The following is a 22,000-nucleotide window of genomic DNA, read 5'->3' as shown; positions in this document are numbered from 1 at the left end:
TACAAACCAAAACTTCATAATTGTATTTTCTATCTCCCTTGAATTCTCTGAGTAAGTATAAATGAACTGACTCTGGTTCTCTTGGGTTTGTGTGTTGGGAATCATAGCCTCCTTATTCCCAAATAATGGTGTGTATGCAGAATCCCTTTTACTAAGTATTTCATGGATGAGATTATTCACCAAGTAGTCTGGATAACCTCTATCTGCAAACATCACCTTAAGGTTGTTGGCTTCATCAATAAAATCAGATAACCTGCTACACATACGGGATGCTCTGATAAGCAAGCCTTTAACTATCCCTTTCTTTTGTTGAAAAGGGTGCTGGCTATTAAAATGTAGCAGGGAATTGGAGAATGAGGGTTTTCTATAAACTTTAGAATACAGTTCACCTGTTTGAGCATCTCTCAAGATTGCTACATCTAGATAATGAAGTTCATTCTCATTAATTTCATGGGTAAAGGATAGAAAATCAGTAGAAGAGTTAATATGCTCCAAAAACCCTGTCACTTGTTCTCTGGTGCCATCCCAGATGATACATATATCATCCAAGTAACGGCAATAAAAGTAATATATTGTGCCCAAGTGGACTGGAATATAAACTCGTGCTCCCATCTGTGCAATACCGTGTTGGTGGCACAGGAAGCACCCATGGCCACTCCTTTTGTTTGTTTAAACAATTCCCCATTGAAAAACACATAGCTATTATTTAGAACAATGTAGAGCATATCAGAAATTAAGTTAATGATGTTACTACTGAGACTAGTTTCAAACCTAAGAAAATCAGTAAACCATTCAACCCCAACAGTATGAGGTATGCTAGGGAATAGGTCTTTAATGTCCACAGTGATCATCAAAGAAGAAGTAAGGCATTTTTCTTTTGGGAAAAGTTTGAGGAACTCCCAGGAATCTTTTATCACATGGGTCATAGCCAGGGTGTGATTTTAGTAACAAAATCTATAAATTTGGAAATGGGTTCCAGCTCCGCGCCTGAGACAATTGGTCTAAACGGCAACGGATTAATATTTTTATGAGTTTTGGGGATTCCAAAAATAATAGGAACCCTGGGTTTGTTAACTAAAAGAAAATTGTACAATTGCTCATTAATGACACCTTGTAATAAGTGATCGTATAATGTGTATTTGATCTTGGCTACAGCTATATTGTACTCATTAGATATGAGACAATACTGCTGGTCGTTGTGTAGCATGTTGTGTATGATTTCTTCATAAGTGTGGTCATACATAAGTACCACACCACCGCCCTTGTCCGGTTTCATGACCCTGACGTGTTCCCTTGAAAGTAAAGAAATAAATTCAAGTTCTTGTTTGGTTAAATTAGAATGCTGCGTGTTCCCAGAATGTAACAACTTGTCTCGTAGTTCATGTTCTACTAGCTCCTCATAAAGCTTTAAAGGTTGCACCATGGGGGGATTAAAGGTGCTTTTCTAGTGAGCCCACTAATATTGTGTGTTGTATTTTTAAAAAAATGCTTTAAATTCAATGCTCTAGTAAAAAGTTTAAGTTCTACCAATAGATTAGCCAAGTTAGTTCTATTGGAAGGTACAAATTGAAGCCTTTGGTAAAAATGTCAAAGGCCAACATGTCTATTGAAATTTCAGTAAAATTGTAAATGCTGAAATTATTCATTTTGAACACCCTACAGTTAGAGCCATCCGTAATCTGTATGCAAACCTGGTTTGTCACTAGAGTTAATCAAAGTGCATGGGGCAACACCAAACATGGGATCAAGCCTTGTATCATAATAATTTGCTACACTTATTTGTTGTACCATCTGGTCCCTGGTCTCTGTGGTTTGTACCCCACCCGCTCTCCCCGGGATAATGAAAATCCTGGTTACGCTCTTTTCTATCCTTTTCAGCGTCACTTCTCGTGGGGCCTCATTGTGGTTACCCTGAAACACTTCATCAGTGCCACTGTCAAGAGTACTGTTATATCTACTATTGTTAGCTGATTTGTTGTAACAAGGGTATGCCTTCTCTTCCCTGTACTCATGAACATCCCTCTCAAGTTTCTTAATCTTTCTAGTGATAATTTTGGAACAAAATAAATCAACCTCCTCAAAGACCTTGTCATAGTCGTGTTTGACCATGCCAAAGTCTAAATCTGAAATAACAATGTTGTGAAGGTTGTTTAGTTCCTCAATCAGTGTTTTAGCCTTCTTTTCATATTCTTCAAGCATGACCGCTATAACCTCAAGGCCTGCCCGATCAAAAATACTGCAAAGCTGTTTATACTGTGCAGAGCCATGCTTAACAAAGTTCGAACTTAAATAGTCGTAAGCCCTTAGGGATACGCTTGGTCCTGACACATTCTGTCAGGTAGTCAATTTCGCATTGATTACTTTTTAGCGCATACAGTTTATTTTTAAAAGTAGTAAACTCCGTATCAATGGCCACAGAATTAACATGAGAAACAGTACCTTTGTTAAAATTGAAAGGCTGATTCGCCCAGTTTGAAAAGTCAAATTCTTTCGTTTTGTCCTTTGTTTTCTTGGACCGGGCACCTGGATTGGCACGAATATTATAAGTTTTTGTGCTTTCATGGCATCCTTGGTTATCGTGAACAACTTCGGGTGTAGTCCTTGTTCCGTCTGAATCCCCTCCAGCGGTGTAACGCGAGCAGAATTCAACCAGGTGCTAGACATGCTCACTGAGCTCAAGGGACTTCTCAATTCACAGCGTAAGGATGTTGTATGTATTTCTTCAACTAACATTTCCCCTAGCAATACAACACACAATATTAGTGGGCTCACTAGAAAAAGCACCTTTAATCCCCCCATGGTGCAACCTTTAAAGCTTTATGAGGAGCTAGTAGAACATGAACTACGAGACAAGTTGTTACATTCTGGGAACACGCAGCATTCTAATTTAACCAAACAAGAACTTGAATTTATTTCTTTACTTTCAAGGGAACACGTCAGGGTCATGAAACCGGACAAGGGCGGTGGTGTGGTACTTATGTATGACCACACTTATGAAGAAATCATACACAACATGCTACACAACGACCAGCAGTATTGTCTCATATGTACTTTAATGCAACTGTTGATTACTTTTTGTTGATGGTATGCTACTACATTACCTGTTTGTTAATGCTATGCTATTTTAACTTAATATTTTGCTAATACTGTCTCTCTTTTTGTTTTTATTCTCTGTATCTTGTCCTTCTTCTTTCCCAAAAGCTCTAGGCTCTAGCTCTACTCCTGCCCTAAGCTACTCCCAACCTGTGTCTGAAGACCTTGGCCGTCCTTTCAGTGAAACTAACGTGGACTGCATCAACCTGCCCTGTCCATTCTAGGAATAAAGAGTATGTTTGGGCTCCTATATTACTGAGTTTTTGGCTCCCTTTTGAGTCTCCTAAAAGAGCTTAAAGCTGCCAGTGTTTCAGCCTCTACAGCCAGCTACCTCTTGCTCCTGACCTCCCCCTTGTTTTGTACTCACGTCTCCTCCCAGCCTCTCTCTTCACCCTACTTTCCTTCTTTTCACTTTGCCCCCTTACTATCCATATCCCGTATTTTCCATCCCCACTTGCTGTCCTTTCTACCTGGACTACTACCTACCATAGTACCCTCCCGAGCTACTACTTTGTTACTACCTTGACTCCTTCTAGCCCTTTTTAGACCTTAAGCTTATCACTCTCCTTTTTTCTCTTAGCAACCTGTACTCTCTACCCTATTTTGCCATCAGCCTTCTCTTCTACCTTGAATCCTTATCAGCAACTAGCTTTTTCTCTTCTTTACCTCTACAATTCCTCCTGTCCTCCTGCTGTAAGCTTTACACTACCTCTCTTTTATTAAAACACTGTTCAACTTTCTGGTAATCTCTAGTCTTATCCCTACCCTTTCCTACTAGACTTTCACCTAGTCTGTTCTGAATTACCTGCTTTTCTGATTGTCTCCTTCCTCATCTCTTCTTCTGTGATTCTACCGCTCCGTTAGCCCCTCCCTACCCCCAATTCCCACCCACCCCAGGGGTCCTACTCTTATAGCTCCCCAGACACACCCCCTATACCCTACTAACCTATCCTACCCTTTCTTTGTCTAACCCCACCCCTCTATACACCCCTCCTACTATTTACCTCTTCCTCCTGGTCCTCTCTACTTCCTTCCCTGTTACCTTAACTTTACACCTCTCATACTATTTCTCCCCTTCATCCTTCTATTCTTTCCACCAGCTTTACCCCTCTCTGATATATTTTTACATACTACAGCTGCCGCCCTCCCGTCTTAACAAGCTCACTTCCTACTACTGAACTTATCTCCCTTATCTTTCTATCTTCTCTCTCCTCTTTCCTTATTTTTGTAAACTATGACTCCCTACTCTCCTACATTCTGTATTCTATCAGTCCTACTCTTAACCACCCTATTTTCCACTTACCATCTTACCTTCTTTGAAACCTCACTTACTATCCTGCCTACTTCCACACAAAAACAGACCTCAACCATATACACCTTCACATCATACTCCAATACTCAATCCACTAATTACCTTCTTCACAGATTTCACAGAATATCTCACCTTAAATATATCCCACCCTCAGATAAAAAACCTAAACTTCTAACCTTACCAAATAATAATATTATAGACAAACTAGGTAATCCCACCTTACTAGATGGTGACATTCACCCCAACCCAGGCCCAGCTGACCTCACCCCTCAAATATCCTCTTCAAATCTTAAACATCAACTCCTCATTGGGCACCTAAACATTCAAAGTATAAACAATAAAATACCCCACCTTCATGCCCTCCTAGAGACCCACTCTTTTGACATTCTATGCCTCTCAGAAACCTGGCTTAAATCAAGCACCAAGGATTCTGAGATAATAAAGGCTATAACATACTTAGACAAGACCGAGCAAAACGTAAGGGTGGTGGAGTAGCAATCCTTTTTAAAAATCAACTTAACATGACTACTCTACCAACATGTCCTAACCAGGATAGCAAAATAGAAGCCATTATAACTAAACTCCAACTAAATGCCAAAAAAGCCCTTTATATCATATGCTTATATCTACCTCCAGGTAACAATATTCCAATATTAGAAGACTTTCTTAGTTGGGTTTCTACCACCTACCCACAAGAAACAATAATCCTAGGTGACTTTAACATAGATTGGAGTAATATTAATGCTGAAAATCCATCCTCTCATATTAATCTACACAGTTTCTCCCAAACTATCACCTCTACCACCAGAATCAATAAGCACACTAAAAGAGAAAGCATATTAGATTGATACTCACAAACAATAATAACAAAATATATAACGTAGGTACCTTGCCAGAAGATATCAGTGATCACTTCCTAACTTATATTTCTAGAGAAAAGTCAGATTGTGTAAGTACCTAATATCCAACAAATTCGTCTACCAAGAATTTTAACATAAACCTTTTCAGGCTGATCTCAGCATCTGTAACTGGAACTCCTTAAAACACTTCCTCTTAATGATGCAGTTTTATTCTTTAATACTACTTTCCTAGCCATTCTTGATAGACATGCTCCAGAAAGATCCATTAGAATGAAGTCAAAAACTGCCCCTTGGCTCTCCAAAGACACTAAAAAACTCATCCTTACCAGAAATAAAGTCTGGACCAAATGGAGATGTCACAGAAATACCCTGATTTCCTTTACTTCCGCCAACTTAGAAATCAAGCTAAAAAAGCTGTCATCTCAGACAAGAAAAAATACTACTGTGAACTTCAGCAAACACACCTTAACAACTCCAAACAATTTTGGTTATCTGTAAACAGACTCCTCTCCCCAGGTACTGCCAAAACTCCCTCCCCACTAAATGCCAACCCAGACACTCCTCTCCTGACTGCAAATACATTTAACTCTTTTTTTTCAGAAACTATTCAATCCCTAGCTAGACAAATGAATGCCAACAACCACTACCCCCCAAACAAACCAGCTAGCTCTTCTTATAACTTCTCTCTAAAACCTACATCTACTTCTTACATCTATAAACTCATTCACAAATTGAAACCTTGTACTCCTTCAGCTGATAAGCTACCCTCTCTTTTCCTCCAAAAAGCTGCCAAAGAAATCGCATACCCTATATCCATACTCATAAACAGAACTATCCAAGAAGGATCCATCCCAGAAATCTGGAAAGTCTCTCACATTATTCCTCTACATAAAGGAGGAAACTCCACTGACTACTCCAACTATAGACCTATTGCTCTACTCTCACCCCTAGCAAAATTATGGAAAAATGCATTCACCAGCAACTAGTACAATATCTGTCTCTTCACAACATAATAGCTCCATGTCAGCATGGCTTTAGACCTCATCACAGCACCACCACTGCCCTTCTTTCTTTTATAGATACTATCAACAAAAATCGCAACAATAATCTTCTCTCTTCTGCTCTTTTCATTGATCTCTCAAAAGCATTCGACATGGTCAATCACTCTCTCTTAATCAACATTCTCGAATCTCTATCACTGCACAACCTAACTATAAAATGGTTCACTTATCTTAGCAACAGGCAGCAAGCAGTCATATGGGAAAACCACATCTCTTCTCTTTTGCCAATTTCCATCGGAGTTCCTCAGGGCTCCATTCTTGGTCCCCTTCTTTTCTCTCTCTTCATCAATGATCTCCACTCTGCTATCCCACAAGCAACATGCATTCAATATGCAGACGATTCAACCCTTATCTGTTCTGCTCCTTCCACCATAGAACTGATCTCACTCACCCAAAACATATTTAATACTGTGAAACATGGTTCTCTAAACGATTCCTCCTACTTAAAAACTAAACTTCTCCTTTTCACCCCCACCTCTCGTACTACCTCCTTACACTTCTCTATCTCCTCTAACACAAACACTATCATCTCACCTGACTCTACTACAAAACTGCTAGGTATAACTATCGACAACAATCTCTCCTTTAACCAACACATTAACTACACCATCAAATTAGTTAACAGAAAAATAGGATCCCTATATAGAATTAAATCTTTTCTCACCCCAGCAACTAGAACTAAAATAGCCCAATCACATCTCTTATCTTCTCTTCTATATGCTTCATCTATTTATACCAATCTTAAAAAGCAATCTAACTAAATTAACAACCTGCTACAATAATATTGCCCGCTTTGCCACTGGTAATCCCTTCAGAACCCACCACTGTCTAAACCTAAAACTTCTAGGATGGCTTGAATTCCAAAACTACTTGCTTATCCCTCAACTCTCGATTGCTCATAATATACTATATCAACCTGACCACACACCAATACTTTCCCAACTGATAATCCCCTATAACAATCTCAACTCCCTACGCACAGCTCATAAACTAATGACCAAAGCAATCAAGTCAATCTACTTCGCCGGTGACTGTCTTTTCACTAATACTGTAGGTAGGAACTGGAATATTCTTCCTACCGACATAACTCTGACTTCATCTTTGCCTCTTTTCAAACAGAAAATTAAACTTTACTTCCAAAACCACTGGCTCTGTTCCTGCAGCACACCTGACTAAATTATCTAAATTATTACTCTCTACTCCTCTACTCCCTACCTCTCCACTCCAACTTCCATTTCTGATCCTTCCTCTACTAAAACTTTAAGTATTATACCTTTCTCTGTAAATTTGATGAACTTGAATAATTATATCTTTCTTAAAGTGGAAACTTGTTACTTTACTGTTTCTATACCTCCCTTGCAATGTTTTAATAATGTATTTTTCCTGTAAAAATTCTTTTTGATTTTGAAATGTAATAGTAGATAGTGGAGCTTTTCTCCTCGGGCCTCTGCTGAAAATGGACTTGCTATCCAGCCAGACTAGCCCGGTCAACAAATGTAAAATAAAAATAAAATAAAATAAAATAAAATCTCGCAATGAGTACAATATAGCTGTAGCCAAGATCAAATACACATTATACGATCACTTATTACAAGGTGTCATTAATGAGCAATTGTACAATTTTCTTTTAGTTAACAAACCCAGGGTTCCTATTATTTTTGGAATCCCCAAAACTCATAAAAATATTAATCCGTTGCCGTTTAGACCAATTGTCTCAGGCGCTGAATCAGGAACCCATTTCCAAATTTATAGATTTTGTTACTAAAAGCACACCCTGGCTATGACCCATGTGATAAAAGATTCCTGGGAGTTCCTCAAACTTTTCCCAAAATGCCTTACTTCTTCTTTGATGATCACTGTGGACATTAAAGACCTATTCCTAGCATACCTCATACTGTTGGGGTTGAATGGTTTACTGATTTTCTTAGGTTTGAAACTAGTCTCAGTAGTAACATCATTAACTTAATTTCTGATATGCTCTACATTGTTCTAAATAATAGCTATGTGTTTTTCAATGGGGAATTGTTTAAACAAACAAAAGGAGTGGCCATGGGTGCTCCTGTGCCACCGCACGCCGCAACACGGTATTGCACAGATGGGAGCAGTTTATATTCCAGTCCACTTGGGCACAATATATTACTTTTATTGCGGATGATATATGTATCATCTGGGATGGCACCAGAGAACAAGTGACAGGGTTTTGGAGCATATTAACTCTTCTACTGATTTTCTATCCTTTACCCATGAAATTAATGAGAATGAACTTCATTATCTAGATGTAGCAATCTTGAGAGATGCTCAAACAGGTGAACTGTATTCTAAAGTTTATAGAAAACCCTCATTCTCCAATTCCCTGCTACATTTTAATAGCCAGCACCCTTTTCAACAAAAGAAAGGGATAGTTAAAGGCTTGCTTATCAGAGCATCCCGTATGTGTAGCAGGTTATCTGATTTTATTGATGAAGCCAACAACCTTAAGGTGATGTTTGCAGATAGAGGTTATCCAGACTACTTGGTGAATAATCTCATCCATGAAATACTTAGTAAAAGGGATTCTGCATACACACCATTATTTGGGAATAAGGAGGCTGTGGTTTTAACGCTATGATTCCCAACACACAAACCCAAGAGAACCAGAGTCAGTTCATTTATACTTACTCAGAGAATTCAAGGGAGATAGAAAATACAATTATGAAGTTTTGGTTTGTATTACAAACCAATGATGAATTTAAGAATTTGATTTCCAAGAAACCATCCTTTGTTAGAAAAAGAGGCCGTAATTTAAAAGAAGTTTTTGAACAAAAACTTAGCACTACTTGTAATGCCACCAAACAAAGGAATGGTACTTTTAAATGTGGCATGTGCAAACAATGCTCTTTTATAATCAACAATAGTCAGTTATATTTAAAAGCACGCAGTGTCAATTTGAAACCACATGGTCATCACAGTAGTATACATTGGGTGTTGCTTGACCTGCGGTGCTTCTTACACATAGGAAACTGAAAGGAGTTTAGAAAGCGTATATATGAACATATCTATGATATAGACAAAAGAAAGATTATTCTATAAACACTCCCTCAGTTGTCCCAATTTTAAGTTAACTTTCATGGTGCTTGAACAAGTCCATCCCAGCAATAGAGGGGGGGACTGGGAGTCCACCTTGGAAGTCAGGGAATTAATCTGGCAGCTGAGGCTTGATGCTGGCAGCATGCCTGGCATGAACGAGACGTTAAGCATAGGACCAGTTCTCAGGCTCAGACGAGCTAGATTATAGTCTGTATTTTTATAATGTTTTAGTACTTGCTGTTAGCATATTTATGCTTTACCAACAGTTCTTATTACATTTTCCAAGCATAGTTGTGCTCTTTTTACATGCAAACAGTACTTATTTGCTTGTTTATAGTGTTGATACATATTTATGTTTTGGTATTCCTTTTTATATACAAGTTGTAGTCTTGGATGTTTTTAATGCAGATAGGGAATATTTATCAGAAAATGTATAATTTGTACACTACATGATCTTTTACTTTATTTTGTATAGTGTATATACTATCAGGAGTGTTAGAATGTGTTACACTGAACACTATGTGTTTTTAAAGAGCTTTATCAAGACTGAATTTTTCATCATCTTGAAATGCTTTCTAATTACTTTTTAATTGCTTTCCAAGTACCAATTAAATTCAGCATGTGACTCAGCTATTTAAGCACTGTTTTTCCAGTTTGCTTTGTTTGCTCTGACTTGAAAAAGCCTGGAATTGTCCAGGCGAAAGCGCTTGTCATCAAGTTGTTCTGTGAAGGATTCGTGTTGGTATTAAACCTGCTTGTTACCATTACCTCGCTGCAGTTGAATTATTGTCTCCACGGGTGTGTTCTGGATTTTTTTCAAGGATAATCATAAGACATTTTTTTAACTATGTCCGTAGTCTAAAAGGAAATGCCCAGCTATGTGCCGAACTGGTTGTAGATGGGATCCCTCATAGCACCAGAAGATATCGCCAACCTGTTAGCTGACAGATTCAGCACAAACTCCCCGATCCCCACCTACCGTACCCCAAAGTATGCCAAATTCTGGTAATCACAGCCACTCGGGTAAAAAACATTCTCTCCAAGCCAAGAATATAGCATCCATGGGACCAGATGGCATCCCGGGCTGTGTACTACATGAGCTACAAAATGAACTGGCACCTCACCTGTGTCATGTTTAATCATAGCCTCACCTTAGGCTTCGTGGCTACAGAGTGGTGCACAGCTACAAACATCCCACTCCACAAGGGGGGATCCAGTTTGGATACCGGGAACTACTGTCCCATCAGTCTGACGAGCCTGATCTGCAAGGCCATGGAACGTATTGTCATGGAACTTGTAAACAAAGACATTGTCAACCTTCAAACACTGGACCCCACCCAGTTTGGGTTCGTGAAGGGCCGATGTTCTTCGTGTTTCACTATTTCAGTCATTACATTTGGGTAATCTGCTGGCAGGTTGCCCTCAGTCGGCCTGACTAACACAGCCTTTTTCAGAGGTGTTCCTACCAGGGACATTCTAGAAGCTGCTACCTGGAGCACAGTTCATACGTTCACCAAACATTACCATTTAACAATTTTCTCTAAATCCAGAGCTGGCTTTGCCACTTTTGTCCTGCAGGGCCTTATAGCTGGTCCTAATGCTGTGTAATTCTCGTCACCCAACCATAGCTTTGGGAATTTACCCAAATGTAATGACTGCAACAGTGAAACACAAACATAGTACAGTTGTGTACAATTACCATAAATGTAGATGTTTGAGTGTATTCACTGTTGCAGACATGGTTACCCTCCCTCCAGCCCCCTATTTTTCTCTGGCTAGACCTCTACTTTCTTTCACTATACTTAAAAGCCCTTTTGGTGTATTTGCTTTTGGGATTGGAGGTATATTTTTTGTGTTTTTAATTTTATTTGCTCCCCATTTGGGGGGCACCTGACATCTGGGGCAAGAAAAACTGATGTAATGATGTCGGCTGCATGTTTTATACTCCTGATGACCTGACGTCATGGAAGAAGGGACAGCAACCGACCCAGGACCCAAGACTTTGTTAATCAGGCAGACTGAGGACAACCTGCCAGCAGATTACCCAAATGTAATGACTGCAGCAGTGAATACACTCTAACATCTACATTTATGGTAAGTGTACACAACTGTACTTTCTTGGCTCCTGAACCTGATAGACTTCAAATCAGTCTCCAGAGCCGTGGACAAGGGTAAAGTGCTTCACACAGCCTACTTGGACCTCTCCAAGGCTTTTGACACTAATAGATAAATTGACTAAGCTGGGCATTAATCCCTACGTCATTCGATAGGTTGCAAATTGGCTTGCTGACAGAACACGCACTAAAAGTAGCTGACTCCAAATCCAGCTCCAGACAAGTGGTGTACTGCAGGGTTCAGTTCTGGGACCACTCTTGTTTGGCATCTACTTCTCTGACGTAGAGGCCAACACTAAGGGACTCTGGCTTACAAAGTTCGCTGATGACTGCAAGCTGGGAGACCTTGCTGAATCCCAAAATGATGTGGATATACTACAAAAGGGCCTTACTGAAACAGATGCCTGGTGCCAGAGCCATGGGCTCAAGCTAAATGCCAGAAAATATATAGTTTTCCCCTTTGGGAAAAACCACATGCCTGTGAACTACCACATAGGTGGCAGTACACTAAACACAGTGTGATAAGAGACCTAGGGACACAGGTGGACAGTGGTCTCACCTTTCATAGCCACAACAGTTAGAAAATCCTTCTACTTGGCACACCTCATCACTTAAGGGCTTTTCATCCAGAAAAAAAGGTCATTGTCCCTCTGTACTCATCCCTCATTTGACCCATTATAGAATACAGTGGCCCAGTTTGGTGTGTACCTCACAAGAGATCTGTAACAACTAGAAAGGCTGCAGAAATACTTCACAAAAAGAATCACAGGCTTAAAACAGATGCCTTATGATGACCGTCTAAAGAAACTACAGCTATACTCTGTCACATATCACCTACTCAAGTGATCTCTGCCTAACGTACAAGGCCATGTCAAACCCAGAGTTGTTGGAAATGCTACACTTAAAGAAATCCCAATCCCTCCGAGCCACATGCTCCAGGGATCTTAGCCTTGTCATCACGATGAATAGAACATGCTGGAGGGATAGGTTCCTGACCCAGAGTCTCCCCCATACTCTGGAATAGGCTGCCCATACATGTCAGGCAGAGCACCTCAATGGCCCATTTCAAGAGGAACTTTGATGATTGGATCGGAGATAGGAAATTCACCCCAGGGATCACTTCAGTAGCCCTGCTAGACAGGTCCAGGAAAGTAAATATTTGTGGGAAGCAATAGCCAGGGAGTCGTTATTGGCTAGGCCTATATAGGCCCTTGGGCCGATAGCCTAGTACTTACCCATGAACCTATGACACTAGTCCTCTCCCTAGTATCTCTGAAGAGCAGGTGGTCTTTGCTCTTGCCAAGGCCAAAAACGTTGCACCAGTAGGACCAGATAATATCCCAGTTCTCTAAATCTAAAACCAGACCTAGCGGACCCACTTGGCATACTCTCTGATCATAGCTTGAGAATTCGCTATGTTCCTGCAGAATGGAGAACAGCAACAGTAATCCCCTTGCACAAAGGGGGAGCCATCAACTGACCCTGGGAACTATAAACACACAAGGCTGACCAGTCTAATCTGTAAGGCCATGGAAAGAATTATCATGGACTTTATCAACAAGGACATAGGTGACCTGCAAACGTTGGATCCAACCCAGTTTGACTTTAAAGATAAATCATACTCATTAAACCGGGTAGACTTTGAGAATGTCACCAAAGCCATGGACGAAGGTACGACAGTGCACACAGCCCATCTCAACATTGGAAAGGTCTTTGACACAATGCCCCACTCTGGCATCATTGAGAAACTCTCCCAGATAGGGATTAACCCTTATGTTACTGGATGAGTAGCCATTTGGCTCCCTGACAGAACACTGTCAGAATTGGTGACTCCACCTCCACCAGTAGACAGCCACCAGTGGAGTACCACAAGGGTCTGTGCTGGGCCCCTTACTGTTTGGCATCTATTTCTGAAGTCCAGGCCAAAGCAGATGGTCTTTAGCTCACCAGGTTCACTGATTGCAAACTGGGAGCAATCATTCAGTCCCCCAATGATGTCACCATATTACAAGAAGGGCTAACACAACCAAAACTATTGCTGTCAAAGCCATGGTCTAAAACTGAATGCAAAAAAATGCATTATTCTTCCTTTGGCAAAACAATATTCCCTACAAATTACAATATTAACAGCACCCCCTTGAGTTCCAACCCAGTGGTGTGAGACTTGGGAATACAGGTTGATAGTCTGAACTTTGACCGCCAGGTTTCCACAGTGGTAAAGAAAGCCTTGTATGTAGTGCACCTCATAAGCAAAGGCAATAGCGTCTAGGTCAAGGGATTTTACAACTCCATTGTACTCGACACTCCTCAGACCACTAATAAAGTATAAAGCACTCTCTTGCATGTATCTCGCCAGACACCTGCAACAGAGACCTCAGAGGTTTTTCACTAAGAAAATACAGCGAGTCCAAACCATGACCTACGTGGACCTACTAAAAGCCTTGTCCCTTTACTTCTGCATTTTGTAAGCTGCTGAGCGGTGAATTGTGCCTGGTCTATAGGGCAGTATGCAACCCTGCCCTAATGGAAATGCACATCCGCAAGTCAAATGGCTCAAGAGTTAGTTGCTCTAGGGATCTCAGCCTATCGTGTGACATTAACAGATCGTGCTGGAGAGACTGATAACTCTCCCAGAGACTACCGCTTCTCTGGAATAGACTCCCTGTTCACATAAAGCAGAGCTCCTCACAGACCCTATCCAAATGCAACCTAGATGATTGGATGGGAGACCATAAATTCACCCCTAGGGAGGCATCCGTGTCCCTTATGGACAGGGGTAGCTGGTGTTGATCACAGACCATTGTGTCCATAAATTTGTTCTGCCAACTACCCAAAAAAGAGCAAACGGGGGATACTTGAGATTGACATGGCTAGACTTGTAAAGGTTCTAGATCCGCTAGCCAAGTTAACCACCTATGCATATTGGTGTATAGGCGAAGAGAAAGGGATAGGGGAATCCTAAGTGAAAGACCTGCTCTGGTACAGTTTTTAGTTGAATCTAGAACAGAAACAGCAGAGAGATTGAATAAGCAATTCACTAGGAAACATGTATGACTGTCAAATATGCAACAAAGTCTAGAAGATTTAGGATTTTGTTTGAGGTGCTTGCTTAGGTATTTTTATACCCGAAGCAGACTCTAAAGAATTTTTCCACAGGTAGCTGTCAAATGTTGGGAGCTGTGATTGGGAAGAAAGAGGTAATTACGAATGTTTCTTAAGAGTGTAATGAGTTGTCAGACTTAAATTCCCTACAGAGTACTCTTGTCAGCAATCTTGGATGAGCAAACAGGTGTAACTAAGGAAAATTTTTTTTGAGCTGTGATACAGGATGTAAATTGCCTAGACATAGTAAGGCCTTAAGTTTAATTCTGGTGGTAGCCCTAAAAGTATTTACTAGAAAATGGAAATCAAAGTCTAAACCATCTGTATTTGAAGTATTGAATATTGTAACAGAAATAAAAAACGAAGTTGGGATGTTTAGAAAAGGGTAGGAGGAAAGTACACAGATGTGGAAGTTTGGGGGAACACATGCAGAATGTGGTTTTGGAGGAGTGAAGTTTAAGGGAAGGCAGGAATTGAGTAAGTTATATAATAAAACAATGAGCAAGTAAAAAGGTCACACATAAAATATAGTCCGTTAAAAAAAAAATAAAAATCTAGCAAAACTAGACTTTCCACTGTGCGATTCCTTAAACCACTTTTGTTAGAGGCAATATGAGGATATATGCAAGTTACCCTTTAATGATATCAGGTGTTGTCAGCTAATTAGCAATTTTGAATGTCCATGATTTTCTTTTGTCTATTTATGGACAAATTCAGGCCAAAAAAGCCAAACCCCACTAGCTGTGGACATGCATGTTTCTGCCTTCTTATGGCATCATCAGTACAGCATAAGTGGAATGTTTGGCTAACATTTGGAGTGGGGGTTGGCTTTTTTGACCTGAGTTTGTCCATAAATAAACTTAAAAGAAAAAGTCATGGATATTCAGAATTGCCATTTAGCTGAAACACCTGATGTCCTTAGAGTGTTTTGCATGTATCCCATGTCGCCACTAGCACAAGAAGTTTAATTTGTGTAATGTTGGATTGATTGTATAAAAGCATGTATGTGATATATAATTGTAACTGTGAGCATGTTAACTTGGTTTGTTTTATTTTATGTAAATGTATGCCTATGTCTTGAGTAATATTTCAGTAAAGGAGTAAAAAAAGGGAAGAATTTTGCACTTAGAACCTCAATTGCTTATGTGCATGTGTCTGGATAAGTACAAGGCTTTTTTCTCAAAGTAGAAAGCGCTCTGTTTTAACTTTTGCCTCAAAACACCTGCCAGTTTCTCCTTAAGGAAAAGTTAGAACCCATTCCCCAAGAGGGACAGCATTGACCACTGCTGTCTTCAAAGAAGTTAGTACCAAAGACATTTTAGAGACGTCCATATAATTATCCCATCACATCTTTTTAAAGCATTATAGCTGAATTTAATTTCTAGGATTAGGACCAACTGGGTTCATCTCTGCTATGGATTAGTCTATTACTGCAATTGATCCAAGTAAGAACTGTAGTGCAGTTGTGGTGTTTGATTGTGGTGACTATTGAAATCCTGCTTATCTATTTTCCATTCCCGCTACTTATTTGGGTCAGGTTGAATATCCGTTTCCCCTTCCCTTGCTGTCCACATCTCTTCATCCTTCCTTTCCCTTGTCTGGGTTTCTGAAAAGACTTGACTCTCCAGTCTTTGATTTTTTTTTTTTTCCCCCTGGGAGTCTCAGTTCTGTGAATTGGTATTCAGGCATAACATATGTACCAGGTTTGTTAACCTATCCAGGGTAAGGTGACATCAGTCTGGCTTGGAAGGAAGGGTGCTGTGCTCTGAAAGTTGACAGGTGTTGGATTCCACCTGCAACACAGATCCCTTGTTACAACTGCAACAGTGTAAGTACAAGTACATCTTACTGTGCTGACAGAAAAGTGGTACATGAGCTCTGAAGTAGCTGTCTACTGTTCTACTTTTTGTGTCGGAAATACTGTGGAATCCCGCACAGATGCGAGCACACACACAGACGCACACAGAGACACTGACTCACCTGAAGAATTCAGTAATGTCTTAATGGTTGGATGCAAGTTCTTAAGAGAATAACCAGAGCGGTACAGAATATTATGTTCACAAAGTAGCAGAAAGTATTCTGAGAACTGAGCCAAAATAAGAAGCAGAGGTGTAGAAGATGGACAAGAAGGGCTGGAGCATACTGGATAAACTTAGCAAAGGAACTAAGGTATTGGGTGGGAGCACATAACTAGGAAGAGAAAGGGAAGAGAATGGGTGTGACACAAAAATAACATTTGGACAGTAGGTTAGAGACTTGCCTTCCTTACAGAGGACTGATGAGTATAGGGAAAGACAAGGGGGGTATGGGAGAGCTGAGCAAAAAAACACCTCTGGTAGAGTGAGTCTTTAACAGAAGCTTTTAAAGGGATAATTAGTAGGGTGCATATAATGTTGCAAGCTTAACTACAATAATCAGTTGGATGAAGTTTGAAAAGATTGGGAGGAGAGAATGGAAAGGCAGCTTACAAAAGGTGCAGTGACATCTATATTGCTTTCCAAAGTCCACAAGATTCAGAAGTATGTAGAAGAGATTGCACAAATAGTCCCCGAGCATACTTCAGAATTTTTTTTCCCCTTCGTTATATCAAATGCTGAAGGTGTAATGGGAACAGAGGTAATTGGGAGCATGTATTTTTGGAATGTTTGGAAGATTTTAAGGTTCCCTTACAGAACACTTTCGGAGAAGTTGGGTGAGCAAGTGGTTGTAACTAAGGAAATTAGTTGAGATATAGGATCTGTATTGCCCGGTACATAGTGCCTGACTAAACTTAATGCTTTTGGCTGCCAAAAAGGAATTCATAGAAAATGGAAATACTGAATATTGTGTAAAGGTGACAGAACTGGAAATGGGATCATCAGTAAAGGGAAGGAGCAAATTGCAAGTAAATGAAATTTTTAGAAATGCATACATATTCGAGGATAAGTGAGATTTAAGTGAAGGCAAGAACTGAGCAGTTGATGTAATGGAGTGAAAATTTGTTAAAGAAAATGTATAATTGAAATAGTACTTATTACCTTTCCCTACTCTGCTCTAAGTGCTCTTGTCTTCTACTCTTGTCTTCTACTGTTTCTCCACTAGGTGGCAGCACATACCTATCTTAAGTATCCACCTATCCCCTAAGTTACCATATATTGAATCCTCTCCTAAGGACCCATTAATTCCCTGCCACTAGCCTCCTATCTCTGACCCTCTCTGTTCTTACCTTACTAACAGTTGCACCAAACAAGTGCTACATCCTCCTTACTTTCCTTGTCTCTGATCCTCACTTACCTAACACGGATTGTTTCTTCAGTCTTGCCTACTTCCTTTCTCTTTGTTTCTACCCACTCCCTACCCCCAGTTCCCACCCACCCCAAGGGGTCCTACTCTTATACTTTCTAACCACACCCCTTCCTCTTCTCATTAACCTCTACACATTTCCATTTGGCCAATTTTTCTCTTATCTTCCCATCTCTTTACCACTCCACTCCATACTCACCACACCCTCATATCTCTACACACTCTTGGCTCAAACACTTCCATGTCTAAATATATTTCTATCAAATAGCCAATCCTGCCCAGTGGCTAATCCTACCATCCCCTTTGATTCCACTCGGCTTTACTCTTGTATCACTACCACTTTTAACCTTTGCCTATTTACTTTCCTCATATGAACACCCTATATATCCATACACTGACTACCCCAACCACATACTATCAGCCCTTACCATACCTACATAACCATGCAGACCTAACATGCTCACCCAGCTACCTACTTGCTAAGTATTATAGAATACTACATATTAAATATAATTCACTACATCTCAAGAGACTGTTATTTCCTTGCAGCAAGCTCCCTAACCTAAGCTATCTAGGACAACTCCTCTCATTAAAGGACTGTGATATTCATCCTAATCCAGGCCCTACAGCAACCTCTACCACTCTCCAAAAACAAAATCAGTCAACCAATTTACCCCCTCCCTAAACCACCTAACTCCCTCCTACTAGCTCGTCTAAATGTACGTAGTGTTAACAACAAAGTAACTCAACTCCATGCTCTCCTACAAGTATACTCCTTTGACATTATCTGCCTAACAGAAACATGGCTAAAACCTAGTATCAAGGATAATGAAATTATCCCACCTGGATATAATATGCTAAGAATTGATAGAGCACTTAAAGGTGGAGGGGGTTGCTATTTTATTCAAATCTGGATTACAGTTAACCACATACAACTCTAATCTATCTCTAGATTCCCATACCGAAATTCTCATCTCTAAACTTGAACTTAACAATACATCTTCCTTCTTGCTATACTTCTCTCCTAACTCCCTATTCGGCATCATTTCAGTTCTCCTTATATACCTTTTTTCTAATAAATGCTTGTAAAATCACTTCACAACTAACTTCCTTTCTCCACTATTGTCTTCACCTGTACTTAGTCCCTGTACCTTCTCTTTGCACTGTTTGACTCTTGTCCTCTTTACAAACCCAGTGCTAACCTCTGTGCCTTACTGCACATACTACTATTGCTTGGTTATTTTTATTATATATATATATTTTTTTTTTACTATTTTTGCTATTTTTTTTCTTACAATTTTTTTTTTTTTTTTTTTTTTTTTTTTTTGTAGTTTGTAATTTATTTGTATTTTATTCATGTCTTGGAGCTTATCTCCCCGGGCCTCTACTGACAATTGACATATATCCAGTTAGACTAGCCCGGTCAACAAATGTAAAATAAAATAAAAATGTTATGGAATATTTTCTTATATACATGTTTAAAACGTGAAAATGTAATAAAGGTATTTAAAAAAAGTCTTGAGTATCAAAAGGGTCCTCAAGATTTTTGTTGCAGTTTTTGACTGATTTGGTTGAGTGTTGTGTGCCTTTGTCTGTTTCAGCACCTTGCTGAAAATGTACTCCTGAGTAAAAAGTGCACATCCGACTTTCTTCAGAACGGCGCTGAAAATAAAGGTTTGTAGTTCCTACGTGTTGGTGTACAAGCTGAAGTTTTGTCAGACTTGCCTTTGAAATGTTTGGTTCACTTTAAGCAATTCAGCATTTTGTATGGTTAAAATACCAAGGTATTGCAACATACATTGTTTACATATATTGTATGACTTCAGAAAAGAAGCCTTGGCAGTTAATATCTTAATTGTCTAGTGTTACATGGCAGTCTTCAAGTGTTGCAAAAAAAAAAATCTGGTATCTGCTGTACGAATGACTGATTTTACTGACCCCTATGATGACGGTCCAGTCTGGGTTTGCAGCTGGGATATGACTGCATAACTCCTGTCTAGCAGAGCATGGACCTTGCATGTGCATAAAAAATGTGGTTTACTATTTTGTGAGTACTGAAGAATTTGTTTTTGTTTTCTTTTCACAGGAGATAATGGGAAGACAAAGAAAAAGAAGAAAAAGCAGAAATTGCTGTTCAGCACTTCAGTTGTCCACACAAAGTAATGCAGCAAATAAACCTTTTCAGCCATCAGATCCAAACTGCTGTTCCATCCTCAACTTCTTAATTTATCTACAGCAGCTGGAAAACTGGCATCAACTCATTCACATGCATGAGTGTAGTCCTTGCACAGAACCCATTGCCTCATATAGAGGGACCTTTGCAGAGTTATTGGCTTCACCTCCGGCATTGTATCATCATACCATGTTGTCTCTTACAGGGTTGTGTACTTTGACGTTCTTCTGAATCAGAATCTTCACTCTTGGTGCACAAGTGGCCCTTCGCTACTTCATCTCTACGTTTCTGAAGAGTATTTCAGTTTCTCAAAATGGTTTATTTTTCTAAGAACCACTTATCTTAAGAAAACACCAAAGCAAGGCCTTATTGAGGAGTACACTGCAGAATTTGTTTGCATCATGGTCATAATGTTACAGGTTCTTTTCTAACTGCTGCTGGGTAATTTGGAGATCAGAATTCTTATTGGTATGATTCCTAATTTGTTGCATTTGCAGGACATAGCTGTGCCTTTTCTGACAAGTGTACCTATGTTTCTTCATGAAAGTAAAGTCTGTGTATTTTGAATGAAAATTGACTATTGTTTGGGATAGATGTTGGTGCTTGGCCCTGTGCCAAAAGGCAAAAGTGCAGTATTTGCTTTGTCCTTGCTTCCAGCTTGACTTCCAAGATATGTTCACACTAGTGCTGCTTTACCATCTCTTCACCTTCCTCAGTTGTTTTTGGAGGATCTCCGTACAGATGTACCATACCTTCTTATGGTGGTTACTAGATGATAGAGATATGATGTCCTCCTTTCCATCTGGGCTGTTGATGTTTAGATGTACTTGTGGCACTGTGAGGAAGTAGGAAGATTGTATTTAGCTGTGGTGGGACACAGACCGAGAGTAATAGGATTTGAGTTTGCACAGTTGGCTTTACTTGTTATTGGTTTTGGTACTGAAGGTATTGAAGTTGTACTACATGTTTTCTAATTGTTTTTTTTTAATCTAGTTTTTGTCATGTTGCATTTTCTTATAATAGATCCAGCTTCACATTTACCTTTGTGTGATTTGTTGCAGCCATTACACTAGTCGGAAATCCAGATGACAAACTACCTTTCAAATAAAATGAGGTGTTGAATGTTAATGACTGCTTGTAGTTAACATTATGTGAAGAGGGAGGAGGGTCTGCCATTAACTTCTGCTACAGTGAGGGTGACACTTTTAATAGTTACTTTCAAGGGCTTTTTCCACCAGTGGCAATGTTCTATTGTTAACCATATTCACCAGTAGCATTCACCTTTGTAAGTTTTACATATGTTTTGTAACTCTGGTGTTCCGGAGTAGCACTGCTAAATGTAATTTGCTGAGAAAAGCAGTGAGGAGAACCATGCACTCTACACTTGATATGGGGAATTGGAATCTGTGCTTAAAGATGGTGTTTAGGTAATAATTAGATTGCATTATTTAAAGATGAACGTTTTGAGCCCTGTTGACCTAAGATGCCAGGATGTAGTTCCAGCATATGCACCTGTTAAGATGTGATCTGATGCACACCAGCTTATGCCTCAACAAAATGATTTTTTTTGCTTTAGTTTGCTGCTATTTTTGTTTATATTTACTTAAATTCTGGGGTTTGAGTTTTGAGAGGAAATTAATAAAACTGTATATAATTTAGACTTCGTTTTATTGTGGAGTAATTTATTTGGGGTTTCTAATGGAAACTACAATTTTAATTTAATGGGTTCTTGGCTAGTTTGGGTATGGTATTTTGTTGCATTTGTCACTTCTGCCCTTGATCTTTGTTTTTCAGGTACAATAAGCTTTGCTGTTGACCAGATGTTCTTCGTGTTTCACTGTTGCAGTCATGACATTTGGGTAATCCTGCTGGCAGGTTGCCCTCAGTCAGCCTGAATTCCAAAGACTTGGGTCTTGCGTTGGCTGCTGTCACCCCTT

The 22,000-nt window shown here is 39.7% G+C and overlaps 1 protein-coding gene across 1 annotated transcript in view; it reads left to right on the top strand.

The window, feature by feature from the left end:
* Nucleotides 1-21,721, top strand: part of RNF10 (ring finger protein 10) — a 2,146,785-nt gene extending 2,125,064 nt beyond the window's left edge. Inside the window, exon 17 of the mRNA XM_044069816.1 lies at nucleotides 19,977-21,721. Within this exon, the coding sequence (XP_043925751.1) occupies nucleotides 19,977-20,053 (77 nt within the window). The 3' untranslated portion in view covers nucleotides 20,054-21,721. The remainder of the gene's footprint in view (nucleotides 1-19,976) is intronic.
* Nucleotides 21,722-22,000: the final 279 nt, after the last annotated feature.

This window comes from Protopterus annectens, chromosome 4.part0 (assembly GCF_019279795.1).
Source record: "Protopterus annectens isolate FY-2018-M chromosome 4.part0, PAN1.0, whole genome shotgun sequence".
NCBI lineage: Eukaryota > Metazoa > Chordata > Ceratodontiformes > Protopteridae > Protopterus > Protopterus annectens.
This window is presented reverse-complemented; position numbering and strand designations above follow the sequence as displayed.